General features: G+C 42.2%; 3 protein-coding genes across 4 annotated transcripts in view; 2 read left to right on the top strand and 1 right to left on the bottom strand.

The window, feature by feature from the left end:
* Nucleotides 1-1,598: 1,598 nt before the first annotated feature.
* plrg1 (pleiotropic regulator 1) lies at nt 1,599-6,023 on the top strand. Of its 2 annotated transcripts, XM_062388514.1 has the most exons (16): nt 1,599-1,740; nt 1,953-2,059; nt 2,402-2,535; nt 2,796-2,846; nt 2,933-3,026; nt 3,139-3,226; nt 3,320-3,418; nt 3,526-3,618; nt 3,714-3,863; nt 3,959-4,060; nt 4,204-4,306; nt 4,421-4,529; nt 4,855-4,994; nt 5,132-5,325; nt 5,415-5,499; nt 5,661-6,023. In XM_062388514.1, exons 1-15 carry the CDS (start codon nt 1,732-1,734, stop codon nt 5,472-5,474), a joined length of 1,533 nt encoding a protein of 510 aa, XP_062244498.1. In that variant the 5' UTR covers nt 1,599-1,731; the 3' UTR covers nt 5,475-5,499; nt 5,661-6,023. The 2 variants fall into 2 exon arrangements, with proteins under 2 accessions (XP_062244498.1, XP_062244497.1); XM_062388513.1 differs by having other exon boundaries at nt 5,415-6,023.
* LOC133954196 (uncharacterized) lies at nt 5,639-7,831 on the bottom strand. Its single transcript, XM_062388515.1, has 5 exons — nt 7,639-7,831; nt 7,362-7,562; nt 6,971-7,182; nt 6,061-6,201; nt 5,639-5,847 (listed from the first exon to the last, which is right to left on the bottom strand). Exons 1-5 carry the CDS (start codon nt 7,773-7,775, stop codon nt 5,639-5,641), a joined length of 900 nt encoding a protein of 299 aa, XP_062244499.1. The 5' UTR covers nt 7,776-7,831.
* Nucleotides 7,832-9,443: 1,612 nt separating this feature from the next.
* The window catches only part of dchs2 (dachsous cadherin-related 2), a 34,271-nt gene continuing 21,956 nt past the window's right edge, over nt 9,444-21,758 (top strand). The window contains exons 1-3 of the mRNA XM_062387377.1: nt 9,444-11,192; nt 13,408-13,599; nt 13,684-13,915. Coding sequence (XP_062243361.1) covers nt 9,444-11,192; nt 13,408-13,599; nt 13,684-13,915 — 2,173 coding nt within the window. The remainder of the gene's footprint in view (nt 11,193-13,407; nt 13,600-13,683; nt 13,916-21,758) is intronic.

Raw genomic sequence — 21,758 nt, 5'->3', positions numbered from 1 at the left:
GGATTGGTATTAAGTTAAACTTTATATCTCAGCCTGGACAAATTATTAACTTTAATAAAATTGTCTTGTTTTCACTTCTCAGTGATTAAGCCCAGAATAACGGTTTCAGCTGGAATAAAACGTGTTATAATCGACAGCAGTTAATTATTAAACAATAGAACAGGACAGAGAAGCCGCTCTGTGCTCGTGTTGTTGTGACAGACTTCTTCTCAGAACATGTTAGCGTGTGTATTTTGACTCACACAAGAACAGTTTGTTTACCTTGGGTTGTGTACTGGTAGTATTTGTCCTCATGCATCATATCACTCACCACCTGTGGAGTTCAAATTCCATCCGGCTCTTTGCAGGTGGTTGTGCCAAAATTGCAGAGGCCTGTTTGTGGCATAACACTGGTTATTTACAGACTAAGGCCCTGTACGCAGCTCACCACTGCCTGAAGTCTGCAAGATCAGATTCAACTGAACTGAAATATACAAGGAAATGTTTGCTTCTCGTCCTATTATGTCACAACGTGGTCAATTAAACACTATGTCTTTTACTGGCTAAACTGTTTTCTTGGCTATGGAGGATTGGAAAATCTTAAATCTATGTACTTTGTTAGGCAAACATGGCCCGGTAAACAAAGACAGGAAAAGCAAACTTTGGCCTGGGCCACTCATTACACTCGTTTCTACATAGACGGGAAAACTTAATTATGTGGACATTTAGATTTTTCTTGTGCAAAGGTGACAAAAGTGGAAATCATTTTAATATACACATCCATTACACACGTTCATATACAAATCTATACAACAAACACTAAAAGACCAAAACTACTGTGGGAAAACATTACAAGGGAAACATAATCAAATATATTAAAAACAAACCAGACATCTTGACGAAATAAGTATTTTTTTAGAATATAGGACTAGATGGGGAACATCTTTTGTACGTTTGAAAGTCTTCTGCACAATTTAAGTTACTAACTACCAGTAGATGTAAGCAGGTGTTAGCACTCACCAGCGGCTGTGTCATCAAGTGTTTTGGCCTCGTGATCAACGACGCGGGCCGAATCTGAGGGTACGCTGAGGCTAAAGGTGAAACTGACTGGCTACTGGCTGGAATGGCAGCACTATGAAAACCATGTAGCCGCTCAGTAGATCAGACATCATTGCCTCTTACACGTTTTTAAACTAAACACTGTCCTAATCTAGAACAAAGGACAAGATGGAGAATATCCCTCACCGCACTGATCAATGCCTACCACACCAGTTGGTGTTAGCGGATATTGGGACACATGTTCAGTTGTGCACCTCAGTGTCATCGGGTGTTTCGGTCTTTTCATTATTGACATAATAAGAAGGTAAATAGAAAAAATATAAAGTAAATAAATACACAATTAATGTACAAATAAAAATATAAATAAATATGCTATGGAGGTAAATCAGTGTCATCAGATTTGTACATTTTAAGCACTGAATTTTTGACCCATGTGTGTAAAGAGAGGAAAACTTATGTGTAAAACTTATATTCTTGCTCAGCAAAAATAGTGTTGGCTCCTCCTCCTCGCCGCTAGAGGGCGCTCCACAGATTCAAAAAAGCTTCTTTGTGTTATTTACTTCCGGTGCAGCGGGTCACCGTGTGGTCTTTATGTGGTGATTTCCGTGTTTTCAGACCCGCGGAGCGACACCAACAGAGATTATTCACATTATTTTTTAACTCGATCGCCACATCAGTTTATTCACCAGCACAATGTCGGAGGTGAGTCCACGTCTGAAGTTCTCCTGCGTCTCTTCTTCTTCGCTCCCGCTTTTAAAACCGGGAGCCTCGGGCCCCGGCTAACCACTGGAGCCCGCTGCGTTAGCGTAACGTTCTGTGTTGGGCGCCGTGTATTGAAGAGTCTGATAAACCATTCAGTCTCCGGTCGGGTTGAGTTAAGTGTGTCTCACAGAAGTCATGTGTTTGTTCCGCAGGACGTCCAGAAACACTCGGTCCACACGCTGGTCTTCAGGTCCCTCAAGCGGACCCACGACATGTTTGTGTCCGACCACGCGAAGTCCATCGCACAGGACGAAGAGAGGTACACACTGAAAGTTTTACTTGTCCCTTAAAAAGTCCAATAAATTGTAAATTAAGTTTCTAGGACGCGTATTTATCTGAAGTATAATATTCTGATTCTTCAGAGGTCAATATCCACTCCACTGCTTTCAATCTGGGCTGTTTACACAATAAGATGTACCTGCTCCAACATTGAAGTTGTGTACACATGCATTCTAAAGTTATTATAATCTAATACATGCAGGATTTTCTAAAGTAATCAGTATTTCTACACTTTTCCTCAAGTAAAAGATGTTGTGTTTGTCATACAAGTCAATCTCAATCCTTGTCAAAATCAATTTGTGTGTTTTTCTCGCATTTGTAGCCAGAAGATGAAGCTGGGTGTGAAACTCAAGGCGGACTACGCGGCTGTTCTACACATGCCCATCCTGAAGGAAGGAAAAGACAGAGTACCACATCTGCCCGGCAGCATGTCAGGCCACCAGGGCTACGCACCAGGTGAGGAGGACACGGCACACTTCAGTATAATCATTGTATTGATTTGAAACTAGTGAGAGTAACAAGTTAATTTAAACTCAAATGTCAATTCATCTCAGTTACTTATATCCTCTACTAAGTGTATGAAATTAAGTGAGCACTCAAAGCAGTAATGCACTCATTAGTTTTGCAATCAATCTGAAGTAAGTTCCTCTTCTGAAAGCAAATTCTTCTTCTTCTTCTGAACACTGGCATATTTTCCTTTTCTTGTGTTTCAATAGATGACCCAGAATACCTGATCACCGGGACACATGCGTACCCCTCCGGACCTGGTAAGTACACTTTAACCAAGCTTCATACTGCCGTTCACTGAACTGCGCCAGTGTTTCCAGTGTCACACCAGTGTTTCACCCAACAGGAGTTGCTTTGACCGCTGACACAAAGATGCACAGGAATCCCAGTGAGGGAGGAGTCCTTTCCATGGCGTTGGCTTTGCCGCCCTCACAAGCCAGGTACACACCTTTTTTTATTTTTGTCTTTCGAGGATGTTGTTGGTTGTAATTTATTCTAAATACTTATTGAAGTACATCAACAGTACTTATTTTGGTCGTTGTTGTGTTTCAGGCAGGACCTGAGCCGCACTGCAGCCAGTGTTGGTGACATCCATCGACACGCAGGAGCAGAGAGATCTCACCCTCACTCGACTGCTCTGGTAGGTCCCACTGTGACTCCACGGTCCCTTCACATGATGCAGTGTTTGTCTTTGGTGTGAGAAGAGTTGATGTGAAGAATGTGTTTCTCTCAGTCGTTCTTGGAAGGAGGTGGCACCAGGACTTCTGCGCTCATGAGAAAAGGACCAACCATGCCCAAGCCCCAGTGGCATCCACCATGGAAACTGTTTCGGGTAACTGCAGAGACTTAATATAATATTTTCTTTCATTTGTTGATACACACACACACACGTTTAGGTTTGCTCTGCACCTCAATTATAATCTTTGTTTTGTCTGGTAGGTCATCAGTGGTCACCTTGGCTGGGTGAGGTCCATCGCTGTGGAACCTGGGAACCAGTGGTTTGTCACTGGGTCTGCTGATAGAACCATCAAGGTGAATTAAGTGGAACTAACTGGCAGTCTGGAGACACTATCTAGATTTGTTCTTATAGGATCTTCATATGACTGGAATGCTGTTTGTCATAACAGATCTGGGACCTGGCCAGTGGGAAACTGAAACTCTCCCTGACCGGACACATCAGCACCGTGCGCGGTGTGGCCGTGAGCACCCGCAGCCCCTACCTGTTCTCCTGCGGTGAAGACAAGCAAGTCAAATGTTGGGATCTGGAGTACAACAAGGTCTGTCACCGTAAAGAGTCACTCACAGAGAGAGTCACTGTGGAACTTTTGCATTTTTTTTGTTGAAGTCTCTTGACAGTCTGAATCTGTTCTAGGTCATCAGACACTACCACGGACACTTGAGTGCTGTGTATGGCATCGATCTGCATCCGACCATTGATGTGCTGGTGACGTGCAGCAGAGATGCCACCGCCAGGGTAAACTTCCCTCTGCTACATGTGTTTAATGGACGGATGAAGTGATTTGACGGGTCTAACCTACAATTTGTTTATATTATGTAAATTCTTCCTCTGCAGGATTAATTTAATAGACTAATTGTGTTTCCTTTCCGTCCACGCAGGTGTGGGACATCAGGACGAAAGCTAACGTGCACACGCTGAGCGGCCACACCAACACCGTGGCCACAGTGAAATGTCAAGCTGCGGAGCCGCAAATCATCACTGGTAGATTGTTGGACATGTTACAAACTCAAATCAACCATCACCTTCAGTTTAAAGCTGCTGTGAACTCTCAGTGGGGTTTCTACTGCTGATCCCAGACTGTCTCACTTCTTACAGGCAGCCACGATTCAACCATCAGGCTGTGGGATTTGATCGCTGGAAAAACCAGAGCCACGCTGACCAACCACAAGAAGTCCGTCCGAAATCTGGTGATGCACCCCAGACAGTAAGTGTGATGCTGAGTGGAGCCTTGAATATTAACATTCAGTCAACAGGAAGTTAATACAGAGAGATTTGATTTATTGCTGTTGATCATTTGACAAATAATAAATGTCTCCATCGTTCTCCATTTTATTCTAAATAGATTAAGCCTGAGATTTAAGTTGAGACACGATGAGCTCCTTGACGTTTTACAGTGAACAATAAAACAAAACAAATAATGAAATGTCCTGCTTGAAGGACATGGTTTCCAGGTGCAGTCTCACATTTGACCATTGGGGTTTCGAAATGACTCCATAATGTTAATTTATTTTTCTTGTTTTTTTTAACAGATACACGTTTGCTTCTGGTTCTGCCGACAACATCAAGCAGTGGATGTTTCCAGATGGCAACTTCATCCAGAACCTGTCGGGTCACAACGCCATCATCAACACTCTGGCTGTGAACTCAGATGGCGTCTTGGTGTCTGGAGGTATTTATCATTACCTTAACTGTTGCTTCCCCCCTCCCCCCTCCCCTTTTTAAAGAACTTGTTTCATCTATAAAATAGCTTTAATTCTTTTGTAGTTTAGTCGTTATTTGACTAAAGATTGTGTCTTCTCTCTCCAGCCGACAATGGAACCATCCACATGTGGGATTGGAGGACAGGCTATAACTTCCAGAGGATCCACGCGGCTGTGCAGCCGGGATCCCTGGACAGCGAGTCGGGCATCTTCGCCTGCATGTTCGACAACTCGGAAAGCCGCCTGATCACCGCCGAGGCCGACAAGACCATCAAAGTGTACAGAGAGGACGACACGGCTGTAAGTTCGACAGTTCAATTCAAAGCCGCCGTGTGTTTTCTGTGCTCGTCTCCACGTAGTTTGAGGGATTCTGTTTTTCTCTCTTGCAGACAGAAGAAAGCCACCCGGTCAACTGGAAACCAGAGATCCTCAAGAGAAAGAGATTCTAATTATTTGTCATGTTTTCTTCTCACGGTAACAATAAAATGTATTTCTACCAAAACCTCCTGTTGTAGATACACCAATCCAGTTTTGTTTGTTAGTTACTTTATGATCAGGCAGATTTCTTTATCACAAGCCCCCCCCCCCCCTTAAAAACTACAGTATTTCTGCTCTACTCCAAAAACCACTTGCAGTCCTCATCATACGACGTCAGTCCGAGGAAGTTGCCGTCTCGGACCGCCAGGAAACTCCCCGAGCACTTGTGCTTGATGATGACGGCTCTCTTGTGGCTCTGGTCCGTCTGGTCCACCAGCAGCAGCCACTCCTCGGACTCGGAGGGGCTGACCTCAGAGTGGACCTCATTCCTGATCCAGTCAAATCCTGCAGAGGGAAGAGACTGTTGAGATTTTGTAGAAAACTGTTTTGTTTTTGTCCTGACTCTAAAGAATTGCCAGTTGTACAGACGTGTGGAAAATATAACGTTGCCCCTTTTTTTCTGGATTGCAATGTCACATTTCTTTGGCTTCTTTTAATAAAAGGTCACGTTTTTCACTCGTCTTGTTCTGGTGAGTGTTGATGAATTTCTCTACTCACCGAGGAATCTGTTGGTGACCACGTTCCTGTAGAACTTACAGCCGTCTCCCTTCATCTCCTCCCAGTAGCAGTGATCTCCTGCAGCCTCACTCAGCTCCACTGTGTTTCTGCTCTCAGTGGTCGGGGGGGTCATCTGCTCGCCTGAAAACAAGTCATGACCTTTTGTAGGTTGTGAACACGTTCAGTTTTAATGGGCAGATCTCAGGAGAGTCCCCAAGATGAAAGAGTCACTTCACAGAAATGTATTCCCAGCTCCCTTTAGTGTTCATCAATCATTAAAATACACTTGTATCTCAATAGATTTTAAATTAGTAGACACCAAAGTCAGGGAAACGAGGAAATAATGTTATATATATATATATAAAATACAAAAAGGAATTAATAAACACAGATATAAAGTTAGATGTATATGATAAAGAAAATATAAAAGTAAGATTTTTAGGACAATTCCAGTATACTTGCATCATATAGTTCTTTTGTTTGCCTAACTTTGTAACGTGACCTTGGCAACCTCTAAGCAGCTATTCAAATCCAAGCTATTATTTTTAGGCCTATTATTAGTATTTCAAACATCGTTTGCATTATAAAGGTTGAATTGTTTTCTAAGACAATTGTATTGACAGCATGAGGAAGACGACCTTGAAGGCACATGTACAAGTTTACATCAGAAAATATGTATAAATATGACTTATTGAGCAGTTGCTGATTTACATATGGAAATAACTGCTCCAATTCAAAATCCTTCACAATCTCAAACCAGATTTTGATGATATATAGATGTCACATTTGTTCTTTCATATCCATTAAGTGCATTTACATCTTCAGTGCCCTTCTCTGAGATGTCTTCTTCGTCCGTTCTGTGACTGAACCAACCTTTATATTTACATTTTTAATATTATGGGGTGTTTACCTGAGTCGTGGATGTAGAGCTCGGAGACGGCGTGACGGAACCCTCGGCCTGGTTTCTTTTTCAGGCAGGGTTTCGGTGGCTCTGGTTCATCCTCCTCCTCCTCCTCTCTGGGAGCTTCCTCTACGGCCAGGAGGTGACCAACGTTAAACATGATCTCCTCCTCCAGAGATCTGAGACACATCTCAAAGATCTCCTCGTCCTTTTCTGCATTTCTGCAACATGACAGCATTGAGAGTGGAAGTTGGGTGGAATATTCATATAGGTGACTAATATTTAAAAACCTTAATCTATGGTTATATTTCATTTTGGAGCATAAATGTCACTTTTCAAACTCTCAAGCTGCTGACGTGGTTTTAAATGTTCCACCTGCTCCTCTCAGAGGCCTCCTCACCTGAAGTCCACCCACAGCAGGCCTGCAGTGATCAGCCCCAGCCACTCACTGGCCTCCCAGTTCTTGGTGAGCATGACGGGCACCACGAGGACCGCCCTGGTGTCGGCGTAGTTGAGCTCCTTCTTGCAGCTGCGGGACGCCTGGTACTCCGGGGTCATGAAGGGGCAAATCACCACGGCCTCCTCCACGCCTGCAGCCATCCTGAAAACACACACAGGCTAAACACGTGTTCTAATCTATGTTACTCCCAAAGATAGAAGATGATGTATAATCTTACGCATCATTGATGTTCCCCTTCACCCCTCCTTCTACGTCCATCCACACTGGCAGCCCATCGTCTCTGAGGCGGTTGTAGATCTTCTTCACCAGAGCCTGGTTGTCCCACTGGTAGGAGAGCATGATGTGAGACGGCATTTTATCTATTTTTATCGCTTTTACCTAAAATCTCTCTGAAACTAGTCGCGTGTGAAGCAGCTGAGGCCAAAGTTGTCAGTCGTCTGAACAAACCAAACAATCGAGCGTCAGTAGTTATGCTGCTTGTTTACTCGGGCATGGTGCTCGGGTTACATCTGCTGCTAGGTTACAGCCCCCCCCCACAGGGAGGACACAGGATGGATTGAGTGACCTGCAGCAGCAATAACGGCTTCACAATCATAATCAAGTATTGTTACCACAGAATGAAGTTACAGAGACATAAAGGTGTGACGTGTTAACTGGTAAAGTAATTAACACTTTCAATGTCTGGTGTTCTTTTTAGCTAAATATAACAAATATAATAATATCAAACTTTACATTTACAGCACCTTTCAAAACCAGAGTGACAAGGTGCTTCACAAAATAAAATAAAGCTGCCATGATAGCAAATTGTACAAAAGTCAGATCAATCAATTTATAGTAAATAAAAGGTTGTATTTGTAACTAAGACGCTCATTTTACTTGTATTACAAATACAGTATTCATAATTGAAGATAAAATCTAATTCAGGACCATGTTTCAGATTTTATTATGAATTTATAGTCACAGCAATAAATATATAGTAAAAAAGCAGCTTCACCTTTTTATTTAACCTGAAGTTTGGTTGATATCTGTGTTGTCATGTTTATTAAACATGTTCTGTGCCTTTTGTTGAATAAATTAAAAAACAAACATGAAAGTCTGGATCATATAAAAAAAGTTCAAAATAATTCAGATTTTAGGTTTTAGGCAGAAAATGAGTTATTGAGCATAGTCCAAAATATTAAATCTCATATATAAATTAATTTACCTTTGAATGAGCCCCTTTTCTGCCTTTGTCTAACCTCTTTCCTTTTTTCCTCAAGGAGAGATGTTTTCATTTTACAACGACATTTTGTAATTTATATAATTTCTTGTAAAGAACAGGGTTTTAAATGATATCTGAGTTTCACTGCAAAAGGTCCAAACCTTCCTCACGCTCATTTGAGAGACAGTTCACCTCTCTAACAGTAGAGGGAGCCCCTGCAATTTTAGATGTACTTTTGCAAATTAATTAAAATCGTTCAGTCATTAAATGTCTCACTTCACCAAAACGTGGAGAAAGAAACCACAGATTGAATTCTCTGTCCTCAGTGGATTTGGGTTCAATGAGTTGTATCTCTACTTTCTGTACCCTCCTCCTCACTTTATGACCATGCACCCACTCACCGTGCCACCTGTCAGCACGTGCCACTGAACCTAATCTCTTGTCCTTAGAAAAAAAAAAACAGTTCAGCAATCAGGGCCACAGATGGAGCAGATCAGCGAGGGACGCACCGCCCGCGGGGAGGGGAGTCTAGTGCGCGCGACCTGAGACTCTGTGGCCACTCTGCTCCCTGATGTGCGAAGGAGCCAAAGGGATTTACGCGCCCGCATGTGTGAATTGTTAAGTCTCGAAAAAACACGCAACAAGTTGATGGAATTCTGCGATGGAGAAATGACCGCCGGCCGCTTCCCTGCGCACAAAGATGCACCGAGCGTTCAGCTGCTTTTGCTCGGAGAAGTCCTCTAAAACGTGAGTGATCGGCGTGTGTTGGATGGGAAAACATGTAACCGGGTGTGTGACTCATTAAAGAAGAGGTATCAATCATGTGCGAAGGAGGAATGGGCCGGGAGAGGACCACAGCGTCGCTCCTCCGCGCGCTTGTCCTGTGGCTGCTTTACGCACGGACGCTCGGGCAGGTGTTCAACCTGACGCTCTCCGTCAAAGAGGGTCTGCCCGCCAAGACCATCGTTGGAGACCTGGGAGCGGGGCTCACCAGGCCGAGCACCGGGTTCTTCATCTCAGAGAGCAGAGACTCGTACGTGTTCAGGGACCTGGAGATAGACGCGGACACCGGGATCATCTCCACCGCTGTGGTGCTGGACAGAGAGAGCAGGGACAGGTACGAGTTTGTCGCAGCCACCCTCACAGGCGAGATGATAAGAGTGAAGATTGAGGTGAAGGATGTGAACGACCACTCGCCCGTGTTTCCCAAAGAGGAGGTCGACTTGGAGATTTCTGAGTCAAGCCCCCCAGGGAGTCGGTTTAAACTTGAGGGGGCCACAGACGGGGATGAGGGTGAGTTTGGCACCCGAGGGTACCGGATCACCGAGAGCGAGATGGGGGAGTTGTTCCACCTGGAATTTAGCAGCGGATCTGAGAAACACATGAGCCTGGATCTCATCCTCAACATTAAACTGGACCGAGAAACGCAGGACTTCTACTCCCTGAGCATCGAGGCCTTCGATGGAGGCATCCCAGCCAGGACGGGCACCCTGCAGGTGAACATCCTGGTCCTGGATGAGAACGACAACCCACCCATGTTCAACCAGACTGAATATCACGCCTCGGTGCGCGAGGACGCCGAGGTCACGTCTGCTGTTTGTCAGGTGCAAGCCACTGACCTCGACCTGGCGGACAATGGCCGGATCACCTATGAGATCAACAGGCGTCAGAGTGACCCGAGCGAGGTGTTCTCCATCAACGAAACCACGGGGGTGGTGTACCTCAACAGGCCGCTGGACTTTGAGACTCAAGCTTTCCACGAGTTGATCGTCAGCGCCAGAGACAACGGGGATCAGCCCGAGTCCAGCAGCACGTTCGTGGGCGTGAGAGTGGTCGACATCAACGACAACAGTCCCACCATCAGCATCTTGTTCCTCAGCGAGACCGGGGATGCGGTGGTGTCCGAGGCCGCGGCAGTCGGGGACTACGTCGCCCGGATTTCAGTGTCAGACCCCGACCTGGAGGAGGAGGCGGGGGTCACTGTCACGCTGGAGGGAGGTGATGGGAAGTTTGACCTGAAGCAGACAGACGATTTCCTCTACGCTCTGTGTGTCAATGGCGAGTTGGACAGGGAGGAACGTGACCTGTATGAGTTGAAGGTTCGAGCATCAGATTTTGGGAGCCCACCTCTGAGCAGTGAGACGGGGTTTCTCCTGAGGGTGGCCGACACCAACGACTGCCCCCCGACGTTTGATAAGGACGTGTACGTCCTCAGCATCTCAGAGGACGCTCCGCCGGGGAGCTCCCTGATCCAGATGCAGGCCCGAGATGCGGATGAAGGCCTCAACTCGGAGGTCAGATACTCCATCCTCAAGTCCAGCCAGGACAGTGTGGTGAGCATCCACCCGGAGTCAGGCCTGGTCACCACGGCTGCAGCTCTGGATAGGGAGACGCAGATGGAGGTGTGGTTCCTGGTGGTGGCGGTGGACGGAGGGGAGCCGGCTCTGTCCTCCACGGCCACAGTCACCGTCCTGGTGGAGGACGTCAACGACAACGAGCCGGTGTTCCAGCAGCAGCTGTACAACGTGTCCATACCAGAGCACGGGGCCATCGGAAGGTGCTTCTTACAAGTACGTTGTGTTTGAAGGATCAGTGCACACAGATTAGACAACACATGTTACCTCACAAACCCTATTAGCCTATATCTCACAGACCCTATTTATCAGACATTTCAGCCGTCATCACAATACATGTTTAAAGGATTAGGGAGGATTCAGTCTTATATTGTATGGCCTTAATTGTCAAAAGTTTAATATATCAATATTTTCTACAATTTGAATGAAGTAATGTAACAGTTTTTGTGGACAGATACATCTCATCCATCCAGGCAGTGAATCAGAGTATAAAACTAAATTAACTAAACAAACTAAATTGTCAGCCATTCTCGTGGCCCCTCTCTCCTCAGGCCCCGAGGCAGTGGCCCGATTTGCCTGCCCTGTGCCATGGGTCACATGTTTGAGAACTATTGGTCCACACAGTCCTTTGGATAGTTTTGCTTTTCGTCTTGTTATTGCTGTCAGTTATATCAGTAAATCAACCGACCTGAATTCACCCTGAATATTGAGGTGCAAAGTCTCTGCTGAGGACACTCCACATCTCGTGCTGTCTCATTGCTGATGTCTCAAAAGACACAAGTCGCCCTCAGTCGGTTTACACAAAAGACAGCACTGTTCTAACAAATACACACACCCTCACACACACACACACACAGACACACTCACTCTGTCCAGTTCAGCGCTGTGGCCGTGATATGACAGATGTGAATCCTGGCACCACGCTCCTGCTGCCTGGTACAGACTGAAGCACATTACAAAAGAAGTTGTGTTTATCAATGAGCGTATTGTAAACATAAGTGTTATATGGAATTTAATTTTAAGGCCTAAATTTACTCAACTCTGCCAAGAAGATTATGTTTTCACCCCCTTGTTTGTTGGTTTATCTGTTAACGGGATTAGATTTGGACTCAGATGCAGATTAAGGGGAAGAGGAATGTTTTTGTTTCACTTTCTTTAACCATGTAACATAGGTCATTGAGCATTTTGGTTAGTTTTCAGATAATAATGCACAAATCATGATTTGAAAAAATCAGGCAACACATTGAGTTCTGTAAAAAACAGGAGGCCTCCATATAGTGGAGGAAAATAACCATGCAGAGCACTAGTATTCTTTTAGAGTGTAGGTTAGTGTTATATCCTCAATGTGAAATCGCTGTTTCACGTTTGTTTATGTAATTACAGCCATATATGAAAAATATAATAGTTGTCATAATAAATACTAGTTTAAAAGTAAAGGTATTTTATTTTATCTGTGCAAATTCAAAGGGAGAAAGTATTCTTATGAGAATTCACCTTTTAGCCTGAAATTAACATGAAAACCCTCATAAGTAAGTCACAGGATATGATCAGGATTACAAACAATACTCATAAACTCAGCTGATGTTCTATGCTGACGACTCATGGCTGTTCAGACATGTATTAGATATGTATAAATAAGTAACGAGAACAGACTCCAGAGTGTCCCTGAGATCCTGTTAACTGAAAGTACTGTGAGTGTTGCGTGAGTTACACGTCTGATTGGACCTTGACCCTGAACCACTTCATAAAGGTGATATCATATTTATGGCTGAAGGTGTGTCTCTTGTCATGGACGCAACCGACACATGAAAGCAGCTCCGTCCGGTCCGAGGCTTGTTTGATGTTTTCAACCAGTCGCACTCACTCTCCCTTTTATTATTTTATTATGTTGAACAGGACTCAGCTACTATCAAGGATAAAACACACACTACATTTACATCTTAAAGGGATAAACAACAAAAGCTTTTTTCAATATGGTTCAAGGTTCTTTGGAAAAATACCAAAACCATAAATTTTTATTCTAAATAATCTAATGTAAACTTTACTATATTGATTGCCTGCAACTTTTCTATGAATTATGATAAAGGGAAATAAAACATTTCTTCTCGACTATTGTTTGCAACATTTTAAAACCAAAAACCTGCTCCAAGAGGAACAAATGACAAATGCACATGTTTTTTTATTATAATGATTATTTGGAAAAGGTTTTCTCATTAGACTAAGAGCCCTTTTATAAACTTTATTTATACAGCACTTTTCAACACAAAGCTAGAAAGTGCTTTACAAAGTTTTTAACAGGACAGAGGCAAATAAAACAAGATTATAATCAAATAAGATCCCCAACAATAATTTATGATTCATAGTTCAATGAAACTTTTGTTGCGTAGAATCTATAACTGTTGTTTTATTTGTGTCTTGTCTACCGTCTCAGGTTGTGGCCACAGATGCAGACAGCCCTGACTTCGGCACCGTGCTCTACTCGTTGTCCGATGGTTTCGACAAACAGGACGAGCACCCGCTCTTCCAGATCCAGCCTCAGACCGGAGAGCTGTGTGTGTCTCAGGACATCGACCGAGACACAGGACAGACGGTTCACGACATCCTGATCAAAGCTGAAGATCCAGTGAGAGTTTTTACTGCGGCTTTTCACGTTTTTATCTGTTTCTTGAATTTCCAAACTTCTTTTCTCACCTTTTTCCATATGCAGGACGGCCTGAGTGCTCAAACCTACGTGCACATTGAGATAGAAGACCTGAATGACAACGCTCCGGTGTTTAACCCTGATGAGTACACCGTGAGCATCAGCAGCCACGCCCAGCCGGGCACAGACATCCTCACCGTTATCGCTACTGACCGGGATTCTGGCAGCTTTGGACAGGTCACCTACAACATCCTCCCTGGGGACGTGTCCAGTTTGTTTGCACTGGATAAACAATCAGGTAGGAGAGCACGAGAGGTTCAGGTACAGACACGAGAGGTTCAGGTAGGAGGGCACGAGATGTTAAGGTACAGACACGAGAGATTCAGGTACAGACACGAGAAGTTCAGGTAGAGACATGAGAAGTTCAGGTACAGACATGAGAGGTTCAGGTAGAGACACAAAGGTTCAGGTACAGAAACAAGAGGTTCAGGTGCTGACACGAGAGGTTCAGGTACAGACAAAAGAAGTTCAGGTACAGACACGAGATGTTCAGGTACAGACAAAGAAGTTCAGGTAAAGACACGAGAGGTTAAGGTAGAGACACAAGAGGTTCAGGTACAGACACAAGAGGTTCAGGTACAGACATGAGAGCCTCAGGTACAGACATGAGAGCTTCAGGTACAGACACGAGAGCCTCAGGTACAGACACGAGAGCTTCAGGTACAGACACGAGAGCTTCAGGTACATTCAGCTGTATTCAGACTTGCAGTATCAGATCCTTGTCTGTAAGTAACGTGTGTGACTGACAGCGTCTCGGTGCTCGGGGATAAACAGCTGCTCGCTCTGTGTAAGTCTCCAGGATATGATTGTTAGTGTCACTGCTCAGCAGGGGAGAGCAGAAAGCCCAAAGCTTTAGATCCCCATGAGGCCGAGTGTGAAATAAGATTAGAACTCAGACATAGTGTCATACTAAATACAATAATATATTGAGTTTCTATATTAATTAGTTGCTAATAAATACTCAATCAGAAGTTCTTTTGATTAAGAGCTTGTTTTAATACGAGAGTGTGAGGTAAATCTGTACATTCTTGAGCTGACATCACACACAAACAGTTGACTGATGCATTTTATGGTTTGCAGCCATTTACTACAACTGTTATTTGACCTGGAACAAGGTTAATTTTAAAATCAGGCCTGGAAAACGGTTTTAATTAATTTTCATGGTTAATAAAAATAAAACATTTAAAATTAAAAATTTTAATAGCTGTATCTGCATATTTACTGAATATTATTTGTTCTCTGTCTGTGTAGTGCAACAGTTTTTATTATATTCTATAACAGTGATTCTCAAATGGGGGTACACGTACCCCTGGGGGTACTTGAAGGTACTCCAGGGGGTACTTGAATATATTTAAAATTAGCATCCATTCAAAAATCCTTGAAAAATTGTTATTTAACAAATATTCAATAAAATATAAGTGTAAGTTCATGAACTAAATTTTATATTCAGTAGGCTTTTCAATTTAATTATCCTAAAAAAACAGAGTCTCCCCCATACCGATGGTTTGACCCAACGTGGCACACGCCACCTTTCATCACCTGTCATCACCTGGCTTGAAAACTTCAACAATGGAGTCGAGTTGAAGTGCAGCAACAATGCTGCTGAAACACGGAGGGACAAGTACCAAAGAAGGCGAAACCAGAGCAGAGAGCCTTCCCTAAACAACACCGTGAGAGCTTGTGCCTCTTCGGAGGGGCGCTAAAACGTAAAAGTTTTCCGTTGTGAAGTTAATGATTCATAACAAGAAGTCAGCGTCTCTACCGGTACCCTTTCAAAATAAAAGCATGTAATACAAAAGCGGAAATGAAATTGTATGACCTTAAAGTGAGCAAATATTTCACAATAAAATAACAGAAAGACACTTCAATAATATTAACAATGACATAGATTGGGTTATTTACACTTTTTGTTTTTTTCTGTGGGGAGAGATTAGCCAACAGTGCGATTAAGCCACCACATCTTCAGCGGTATCTCCAGACAAAACATGAAAGTCATGTTTGTAATTGAAAAAGTTTTTGGGAAATTGTTGTGAAGGTCGAAACACACCTTAGCTAACAAAAAGGGCAAAAAAAAATTGGATCTGCCCCTTTTTTCTGGATTCTCTGAGTCTCTCACAAAGTCCTTGAACATGAATCTAGAGACGGAGGAAATTCTGCGATTCATCAATAAGAAAGAAGCAGCTCAAGAAATATAGTAAAACAATAAATATGAATAAATGTAGAAATATATAAAAAAGTAGGGATAATTCTGTAGCCTTGCGTTTATATATCCAGCGTTTATCCTGGCCACAGAGCACAAAACGCATGCAATGCGGAGACTCGCGCTTGGTCATCGATCGCTCTCTCTCTTCACCGACCGCAACAGGCTTGAAATTGCCTGTGCTCGGCCCCGTTAGTGCTACAACGTAACCCTAGTTTGTGTATGCGCAAAAACTGCAATAAATGTTGTTCAATGGGCTATAGCATTCACACTCTGTGTGTCAATATATTTTGCCAATCAGATGAAGCCCTGCTACTCTAGATGATAAATTAAAGAAAATTCATATCATTTACAGGTTTTTCTTTCAATGAATTATTGTTAAAAGAATTGAGAAATTGATTATTTGAAAATCAGAGATATGACGGAGCCTCAAATCTCACTCTGCTGCCTCCACTGTGGAAATTTCAAGGGATCTCGTTTGTCAAGGGTCAGATTCATAATTATTATAAACTTGTGCATGGCTATCTATAGTTTTGAGGCCAAATTTTGGTCCAATACCATAATTATTAGGACATTTTGGCTTTTCCTCACAAATTCAAAGAACTGTTTGAAGGTTAAGAATTGGTTTTACGGTTAGGGTTGGGTTTAAGTTAAGACCCGAACCGACTCATCTACCTGCTCTGTCCTGTCCGCAAAAAAAACAAAAACCTGAGAGCCCGTCCTATGTTGACTTGTGGTGCAGATGCCAATGTTGATAGTGGGGAGTAAAAAATCCAAAATACCAATATATTGGCAAATATATATGAAGATTAAAATAATTTAGAGATAGCTAAACATAATGAAGACTTGATGCGTAATATTTTGGGCATATTTAAGACATTTTCAACCAGCAGTAATTGTGGATTTACAGTTTTGTTTCATTATTTTACATTTTCACTGATTTCACAGAGAATAATTCATGGATCATGATAATAATAATACTACATTTAGGGGACTGCTGGAATCCATGATTATTAATCTAGATTTTCCCCAAAAATTTCATTTTGTGATGAAATATGACTTTTGGAAGGAACGGTGTAAAAATAAAAAACTCAAGGACTAAAAATGGAATGTTCCGGAAGAAGATCGCTGTTTGGTTTGGCAAAAATACATGTAAAGGAAAAACACTCCTCATAAAGATCACAAAACTTCTTTAATGTTAAAGATTAAAGATACATTCAATGTTCTATATATCGAAGGATCGTGCTTTATGATCTGAGAGGTTCCATTGATAGGTCCTTTATAGCAAAATAAGATGAAGGGGATAAACTCCTACTTAATCAGGAATCTGTCAAGAATACTTCTAACTTTCTATTTAAAACTAATAGATCAAACCAGTGATGGAAGGATTTTTTCACCAAAACATGGGGACTATTCAAAACCCAGCAATGATTCTGCAGAACTCTATTGGTATGACTCAACAGATAAGCTACCTCATAGACCTGCTGGCCAAGGAGAATGCCTACCATAGAACTGAGCACCACTGGAGGATCCATCTGACCCAAGAGTTGGAGGAGCAAAAACGAGAGCTGTTTCGACAGAAAAAGATGAAAGAAATGATCATTAACAGAGAAAGGAAAACAGAGCAAGAGCTGGAGCGGATACAAAAGTACAGCAATGCAAACCAGGAGAAGTTCCACACCGAGCTCCAGGAGGAGAAGAGGATGAAGAACTCTCTCCAAGAAGAGCTGGAGGATATCAAAGCTTCTTATCAAGAGGTTTGCCAAAGTCACACAACCTTCCAGGAGAAGTTAATAACCGAGCTCCAGGAGGAGAAGAGGAAGAAGAACGTTCTCCAAGAAGAGCTGGAGGATATCAAAGCTTCTTATCAAGAGGTTTGCCAAAGTCACACAACCTTCCAGGAGAAGTTAATAACCGAGCTCCAGGAGGAGAAGAGGAAGAAGTACATTCTCCAAGAAGAACAGAAAAATATCATAGCTTCTTATTACGATGTCAGCCAATGTGTTGCAACCAAACTGGAGGAGTTAAACACAGAGCTCCAGGAGGAGAAGAGGAAGAACAACATTCTCCAAGAAGAACAGACAAATATCATCCTTTCTTATTACGAGGTCAGCCAATGTGTTGCAACCAAACAGGAGGAGTTAAAGGCAGAGCTCCAGGAGGAGAAGAGGAAGAAGTACCTTCTCCAAGAAGAACAGAAAAATATCATAGCTTCTTATTACGAGGTCAGCCAATGTGTTGCAACCAAACTGGAGGAGTTAAACACAGAGCTCCAGGAGGAGAAGAAGAAGAAGAACTCTCTCCAAGAAGAACTGAAAAATCTCAAAGCTTCTCATCATGAGGTCTGCCAAAGTGTTGCAACCAACCAGGAGAAGTTTTACACAGAGCTCCAGGAGGAGAAGAGGAAGAACAACTTTCTCCAAGAAGAACAGAAAAATATCATCCTTTCTTATTACGAGGTCAGCCAATGTGTTGCAACCAAACAGGAGGAGTTAAACGCAGAGCTCCAGGAGGAGAAGAGGAAGAAGAACTCTCTCCAAGAAGAACTGAAAAATCTCAAAGCTTCTCATCATGAGGTCTGCCAAAGTGTTGCAACCAACCAGGAGAAGTTTTACACAGAGCTCCAGGAGGAGAAGAGGAAGAAGAATGTTCTCCAAGAAGAACTGAAAAATCTCAAAGCTTCTCATCAAGAGGTCAGAAAAAGTGTTGCAACCAAACAGGAGGAGTTAAACGCAGAGCTCCAGGAGGAGAAGAGGAAGAAGTACATTCTCCAAGAAGAACAGAAAAATATCATAGCTTCTTATTACGAGGTCAGCCAATGTGTTGCAACCAAACAGGAGGAGTTAAACACAGAGCTGCAGGAGGAGAAGAGGAAGAACAACATTCTCCAAGAAGAACAGAAAAATATCGTCCTTTCTTATTACGAGGTCAGCCAATGTGTTGCAACCAAACTGGAGGAGTTAAACACAGAGCTGCAGGAGGAGAAGAGGAAGAACAACATTCTTCAAGAAGAACAGAAAAATATCATCCTTTCTTATTACGAGGTCAGCCAATGTGTTGCAACCAAACTGGAGGAGTTAAACACAGAGCTCCAGGAGGAGAAGAGGAAGAAGAACTCTCTCCAAGAAGAACTGAAAAATCTCAAAGCTTCTCATCATGAGGTCTGCCAAAGTGTTGCAACCAACCAGGAGAAGTTTAACACAGAGCTCCAGGAGGAGAAGAGGAAGAAGAATGTTCTCCTAGAAAATCTGTGGAAGTTCAGGGTTACTGCTGATGAGGTCTTCCAAAGACATAAACCTTATGTTTCCAGAACTGAGCTCACTGAGGAAGAGGTTCTCTCCAATGTCTTCCCTGATCCCAAACCCAAGGAGACAGGGCTGCCGGAGAAGACAGAGAAACCAGAGAATGCTTCATTGTGGTAGAGAGAAATCAGTGATTTGTCTCAAAATGACTTTTAGATTCATCACGGCTCAAAATGGAAACTAACCGCTACATCTGCCCTTGAACGTGTCTGTTAGGCAGAAGTTTGCATTACTCACTTAAATATGCCTGATTATACGTTATTAAAACACCTATTGTGTGTAATTTGAGTATCATTGTGAGGATTTAGATTTTTAGGCATCATATTGTCATGTTTTTGTAAATTATGTCCAGAGAAATATTAATCTGTTGTGTGACATATTCAAGACTTTCCTGTATTAAATCCAGACGATGATCTTTCTCCAACCATCACCATGAGCTGCAGTCTTTGAAAAAGTGAACATTAACATTTGTAACTTGCCAGTTTGTTAAACTGACATTTCCTCACTATTTTAATAGAAATCATAAAGCAAGTTATCTCTCATTTTCCCCTCAAATGTTTTTAATGTAGTAAAAGTTAATTTCTCGTTGACATTTTAGTGTAAGAAATTAATTATGTCCTACACACCAACAAGTAGGCAACGAGAACAGCACCTCAGTAGAGTTCATAACAATCCCTGTAAATTCAATTAAGCTGCACCAAATTGCACACAATCATAATTATTAATCCCCTAAATATTCAAATTGAAAACGTTTTTGGGAAATTGTTGTGAAGGTCGAAACACACATTAGCTAACAAAAAGGGGGAAAAAAAATTGGATCTGCCCCTTTTTTCTGGATTCTCTGAGTCTCTCACAAAGTCCTTGAACATGAATCTAGAGACGGAGGAAATTCTGCGATTCATCAATAAGAAAGAAGCAGCTCAAGAAATATAGTAAAACAATAAATATGAATAAATGTAGAAATATATAAAAAAGTAGGGATAATTCTGTATATACACAAGGCTAGGAATTGAAGCGTTTATCCTGGCCACAGAGCACAAAACGCATGCAATGCTGAGACTCGCGCTTGGTCATCGATCGCTCTCTCTCTTCACCGACCGCAACAGGCTTGAAATTGCCTGTGCTCGGCCCCGTTAGTGCTACAACGTAACCCTAGTTTGTGTATGTGCAAAAACTGCAATAAATGTTGTTCAATGGGCTATAGCATTCACACTCTGTGTGTCAATATATTTTGCCAAAAAGATGAAGCCCTGCTACTCTAGATCAGTGATTCTCAAATGGGGGTACACGTACCCCTGGGGGTACTTGAAGGTACTCCAGGGGGTACTTGAATATATTTAAAATTAGCATCCATTCAAAAATCCTTGAAAAATTGTTATTTAACAAATATTCAATAAAATATAAGTGTAAGTTCATGAACTAAATTTTATATTCAGTAGGCTTTTCAATTTAATTATCCTAAAAAAACAGAGTCTCCCCCATACCGATGGTTTGACCCAACGTGGCACACGCCACCTTTCATCACCTGTCATCACCTGGCTTGAAAACTTCAACAATGGAGTCGAGTTGAAGTGCAGCAACAATGCTGCTGAAACACGGAGGGACAAGTACCAAAGAAGGCGAAACCAGAGCAGAGAGCCTTCCCTAAACAACACCGTGAGAGCTTGTGCCTCTTCGGAGGGGCGCTAAAACGTAAAAGTTTTCCGTTGTGAAGTTAATGATTCATAACAAGAAGTCCGCGTCTCTACCGGTACCCTTTCAAAATAAAAGCATGTAATACAAAAGCGGAAATGAAATTGTATGACCTTAAAGTGAGCAAATATTTCACAATAAAATAACAGAAAGACACTTCAATAATATTAACAATAACATAGATTGGGTTATTTACACTTTTTGTTTTTTTCTGTGGGGAGAGATTAGCCAACAGTGCCATTAAGCCACCACATCTTCAGCGGTATCTCCAGACAAAACATGGAAGTCATGTTGGTAAGCCACCTGAGTTTTTTAAGAGGAAACTTTCTGAATTCAGGTCATCTCAAGACACGATGCGAAAAGCCTCCCCGAAAGCAAACGGAAACAAGCTACCTGTCAGTATTCTTTTCGATGCTTAAAGAAGATATTTTAAGATGATAAATATTTAAAAAAATATGTTTTCATGAGTTCAGTTTGAGAACATATCTTTATTATGATCCCAAAAGAGTTGATAATTATTTTGAGGTGCACAAATCTTTATTTATATTGAGATAATAATAAAAGTCTTTAGTTACTTTTATATCTTTTTATTTCGAAATAGTTCAAGAGAGACCACTACAAATGAGCAATGTTATGGACATTGATGGAGTTTTAAATTTGAATGTGTCTAGTTACAAGGCTTAATAAATCACATTACATCTTTCTTTCAACCAAAAATGCTTTGGGCTGGTTAGGGGGTACCCGGCAGAATTTTTTCTTCGAAGGGGGTACGTCACTGAAAAAAGGTTGAGAACCACTGTTCTATAAAACTAAAAAATTTAAAATCTTAATCACATCAACAGCTGCAACTATTTTCATTAGAAATTAATCTTGACATTTTTTGTCAA

The sequence above is a fragment of the Platichthys flesus genome, chromosome 5, assembly GCF_949316205.1.
Source record: "Platichthys flesus chromosome 5, fPlaFle2.1, whole genome shotgun sequence".
Taxonomy (NCBI): Eukaryota; Metazoa; Chordata; class Actinopteri; order Pleuronectiformes; family Pleuronectidae; genus Platichthys; species Platichthys flesus.
This window is presented reverse-complemented; position numbering and strand designations above follow the sequence as displayed.

What these genes read in the sequence shown, in the direction of transcription:
- plrg1 (XM_062388514.1), top strand. An exon ending in ATCGCACAGGACGAAGAGAG is followed by an intron (nt 2,060 to 2,401) that starts GTACACACTGAA and finishes TCGCATTTGTAG; the next exon opens with CCAGAAGATGAAGCTGGGTG. An exon ending in TGGCGTCTTGGTGTCTGGAG is followed by an intron (nt 4,995 to 5,131) that starts GTATTTATCATT and finishes TTCTCTCTCCAG; the next exon opens with CCGACAATGGAACCATCCAC.
- LOC133954196 (XM_062388515.1), bottom strand. Translation starts at nt 7,775, where the DNA reads ATGCCGTCTCACATCATGCTCTCCTACCAGTGGGACAACCAGGCTCTG. An exon ending in CTGCTGTGGGTGGACTTCAG is followed by an intron (nt 7,183 to 7,361) that starts GTGAGGAGGCCT and finishes GTCATGTTGCAG; the next exon opens with AAATGCAGAAAAGGACGAGG. An exon ending in GGTCACCAACAGATTCCTCG is followed by an intron (nt 5,848 to 6,060) that starts GTGAGTAGAGAA and finishes TTCCCTCTGCAG; the next exon opens with GATTTGACTGGATCAGGAAT.